At 36.6% G+C, this 4,271-nt stretch overlaps 1 protein-coding gene across 1 annotated transcript; it reads right to left on the reverse strand.

The window, feature by feature from the left end:
• Positions 1-449: 449 nt before the first annotated feature.
• Positions 450-4,030, reverse strand: LOC106085750 (ATP-binding cassette sub-family F member 2). Its single transcript, XM_059367501.1, has 5 exons — positions 3,834-4,030; positions 2,471-3,215; positions 1,801-2,406; positions 1,301-1,737; positions 450-1,226 (listed from the first exon to the last, which is right to left on the reverse strand). The coding sequence occupies exons 2-5, from the start codon at positions 3,144-3,146 to the stop codon at positions 1,098-1,100; spliced, it is 1,848 nt and encodes a 615-aa protein (XP_059223484.1). The 5' UTR covers positions 3,147-3,215; positions 3,834-4,030; the 3' UTR covers positions 450-1,097.
• Positions 4,031-4,271: the final 241 nt, after the last annotated feature.

Genomic DNA, 4,271 nt, shown 5'->3' on the forward strand with positions numbered 1-4,271 from the left:
GATAATACCTTATACTTTTGAGGTTTTTTTTTCTTAATATTTTGTTTTCTTTTTCAAAAATTTTTCTCATTTTACAAAGAAGGCCAATTGTAAAAAAAAAACAAAATTAAAAATATAACAGAATAGAGAATTTTGTAGAATTGTAATTTGAAATAAAGATCAAAGAGAAAAAATAAGAACAAATTATAATTTAGATTGGTTTTTTTTTTAATTATAATATGTTTGTAAATAGCTTCTATCGCATAGATTGTTTCGTTTTCCCTCTTTTCTTTAAAGAGAGGAAAAGATTCAAATACTATTTCTTCTCACAAGTTTGACATTTCGAAGAAACTACTTTGAACAAAGTAACAGGGTTGCATTTTAGCAGGAGACTAATGATGCTGGAGGTTTGACTGCTACAGGGGGATTGGCGCTAAGTTAGGCAAAAGTTTAGTACATGTCTAATTGAATTATTTTTTCGTAAGCAATTGATTAATATATATTTTTGCTGTAGTTGTTGTTGGGATATGAGTTTGTAATGTTGTTTTTGTAATAACTTAATGTTGTGGTTGCTGGAGTAGTTTTAACATAAAAAAAAATCACATTGAATTTTTTGTGTAGATTTGTTAAACGTCATGTCGTTTCTATAAATTTGAAGATTTTTTTGTTTTTAATTTCTATATTATTTATATGCAGTACATAATTTGTTGTTGTTTTTTTTTAATATATTTTAAGTGATAATTTACTATTATAATTAGTTTTGCTTTTATCCATTTCACAATGTTGCTTGGGTTTTTCTTGTTTTTTGTTTTCCTTTAATTTAATATAATAAACACCTTTTATAAACTATCTATTTTAGTGTTGTTGTTGTTGCTGCTGTTTGTTATTTATAATAAGGTAATAAAAGGGGGTTACACAAATCAAAAGTTCCAAATAAAAAATATTTTTAAGGTAAAAAATTAAAAAAAAAATTCGATCACGATAAGAATAAGAGCAAAATCCTACATTAAAGTATAGAAACCATGCCATTCCGCATAACACATTCATCGGCAATGTGAAATGCATTCTGCTAAGCTCTGGTTTCCGTTTGTGGGAAGGGGGAGGTGAGTGTAAGAGTTCTATTTCTTTTTGCTTTTGTTTTCATTATCGCTAACGACCTTCTTCTTTAAGGTATCCTTATAGTCCAAGATGTTGCCCTTCCATTTGGTAACGGTTTCATTTTCACAAATCCAAATTTCCTCGGCCACCTGGAAGACAACAAGATATAACAAAAAGTATTAAAACCAAATTCTACTCTTGACTTCGTTGCTTTTTCACCCACCTGATTAATCAATCTGAAATCGTGAGAAACTAACACCATACCACCATCGAAGTCATTGATGGCATCAGCCAAGGCATCAATGGTCTCCATGTCCAAATGATTGGTAGGTTCATCGAGTAGCAGCAAATGGGGCACTTGCCAAGCCAGCCAGGCAAACACTACTCTGCAGCGCTGGCCATCGGACAATTGTCTAATGGGACACACCTGTTGGCGTCCTGTTAGGCCATATCTGCCTATAATTTTGCGCATTTCTTCTTTCTCTTTGACCTCGGGGAAGGCACGCATCATATACTCCAAGGGGCTGGCATCCAAATCCAAAAGTTCATGCAAATGCTGATGGTAACGGGCTATGCGTAAATGGGAGTTTTTGCGTATCATACCAGTAGTGGGCACCAAATCACCATAAAGCAATTTCAGCAGGGTAGATTTGCCAGCACCTAAACAATTAAAAAAGAAGTTAGATTTTTTCTTTCTCTTTTAAAATGTTATGTTGCACTTACCATTGGGACCCACCAAAGCCAGACGTGTATCCAAATCTATACCAAATTCCAGATTCTTATAGATCCAAGGAGTGTTTTCATTGTAACGGAAGCTAACATTTTGCACCATAATCACGGGTGGTGGTATAGTACCGCAAGAGGGGAAATAAAAGTTCAATACTTTATCGTCGGTGACTTTTTCGGTAAGACCTTGGGCCACCATTTTGGCCAATGTCTTCTCCTTGGACTGGGCCTGTCTGGCCAATTTTGCCGAACCGTGACCGAAACGTGCTATATAATTCTTCATATGGGCAATTTGATCCTGTTCCCAATTGTATTGCTTAGCTTGATTCTCCAACAGCTCCATGCGGGTTCGCACAAATGCCTCGTAGTTGCCGGAATAGTATTTAAGACGTTTCTGAGTCATGTGTATGATATTTGTACACACACCGTTGAGGAAATCCTGGGAATGCGATATTAGCACGAGAATACGTTTGTAGGTCTTTAATTCTTCCTCCAACCAGACACAGGCATCCAAATCCAAGTGATTGGTAGGTTCATCAAGCAACAACAAATGGGGTTTAACGAAAAGAGCACGGGCCAAGGCAATGCGCATACGCCAACCACCTAAAAACACACAGGCAATTAGTCTTTCCACAGCCCGAGTATAATTCCCCATCTTTTTACTCACCAGAAAAATCTTTGGCCTGTTTCTGTTGCATATTCTTGTCAAAACCTAAACCATGCAAAATGCGAGCTGCCTTTACCTCAGCCAAATCAGCCGACATATCATCCAAACGCTCATAGATATCAATCAATTGTTCCTGATCACTATCATCCTCACTCATGGCCAATTCCTCTGCCAATTTCTCCAATTTTATACGCTCCTCATCCACCTCCATGACACATTGCAGAGCTGTCTTCGAGCTGGCAGGAATTTCACGGGACAAATAGAAAATATCCATGTGTTCGGGAATGGGCACCTCACGATTACCCAACACAGCCAATAACGATGATTTACCACAACCATTCAGACCGATGACACCATAACGACGACCACAATTCAACTCCAACATGGTGTCTTGCAACAATTCGCAACCAAAGAATGTTATGGAGAAGTTGGCAATCTTGATATCACGCGATCGCTCATGTGAAGCCAAAGAACCGGTACAGGCTCTAGCTTCGGCCGAGATGCGGGCCTCCTCTTCCAGTTTGGCGCACAAAATCTCCTCCTCGGTCATTTCACGGGGAGGTTCATTGCCATTGGTAACACCATTTGTTTTCTTGGCCGATGAGATGGAGGTTATTTTCTTATTACGGGCGTCTTTCTTACGCTGTGCATCGCGTTTTTTCGCATCGGAAGGCATGGTGGCTAAGGTCTTGCTTGTGTGGCGACGACGACAATAAACAAATGAAGAAATTTAGCAAAAAGGAACCTAAAGAGAAAGAAAACGAGTAAAGTAAAATATAAATTACAAATTAGACAATTTTTGCTTTCTGCAGGGTTAATTTCAGCCCTAAAATTTCTTAATATATATTTTTATTTTCATAAAACAATTCAACTCGTATTTCCTACAATCCCCTATTTACTCATTGGGGGTTTGTTCAAAAACCATACATCTGGCAACACTTATACTTAAGAACTGGGAGAACAAGTAAGAGAGAAAAGAAGTAAAAATCGCATGTCACATGGAGATGAACAAAGAAATTTGTAAAAAATTATTACAAAAAATATCCAAAAAATTACGTGTAATAAAATCTGAAAGTTGCAGATACAACAAAAATCAAAAATAAACTTTTTTGCTACTGCGTTTTCTCCTCGAAAGATGAGGACGAGTTGATTTGGCTATGGCAACTAACCCTGAAAATTTCAATAAATCTGTCCGTCCGTCCACCGTTGTTCTATTGTTACAATGCGTTGCCATAAAAAGAACGAATACCCCCCAACCATACCATAAATTTTCATTTTAGAAATGCATAAAAGCTTCGATTGAATTTTCACACAACACCAGCCAACTAGTATATGTACCACATAAACTCTTGCTTACTCACACGCAAAACTTAAGTTGTTAATTACAGATGTATGATGATGATTCAACTGCAGCTGCTTCTTGGTATGAAATTCAGTTAAACGTGAACGTTGGTTTTCTTATTTCTTCGTAAAAAAAGGGCGAATTTTCAGAAATTCCAATTGGAAATTCTTCACGTGTTTACTGACGAACGAACCACCACTCACGACGTTTGGCTTCGAAGTGAGAGAGTAATGGTCGCAATTTTCTGTTCGTGCTCTCTTGCCTTAGTCCGCAACAAATTTAGCATGGGAATAAGTAAAGATGTCTATAATTATAATAATTAATGCCGAAAGCATAAATGATTTAGAATAATTTAACTTTTCTTTAATTTATATTGATAATACCAAAATTAACAATGTAAACGATGGCTGGCGCGAGAAACTTCAAAACCGAGTAAGTTCAGTGAAATATATTGTACTA

The sequence above is a fragment of the Stomoxys calcitrans genome, chromosome 4, assembly GCF_963082655.1.
Source record: "Stomoxys calcitrans chromosome 4, idStoCalc2.1, whole genome shotgun sequence".
Lineage (NCBI taxonomy): Eukaryota > Metazoa > Arthropoda > Insecta > Diptera > Muscidae > Stomoxys > Stomoxys calcitrans.

What these genes read in the sequence shown, in the direction of transcription:
- LOC106085750 (XM_059367501.1), bottom strand. Translation starts at nt 3,146, where the DNA reads ATGCCTTCCGATGCGAAAAAACGCGATGCACAGCGTAAGAAAGACGCC. An exon ending in GGCTTTGGTGGGTCCCAATG is followed by an intron (nt 1,738 to 1,800) that starts GTAAGTGCAACA and finishes TTAATTGTTTAG; the next exon opens with GTGCTGGCAAATCTACCCTG. An exon ending in ATTTCAGATTGATTAATCAG is followed by an intron (nt 1,227 to 1,300) that starts GTGGGTGAAAAA and finishes GTTGTCTTCCAG; the next exon opens with GTGGCCGAGGAAATTTGGAT.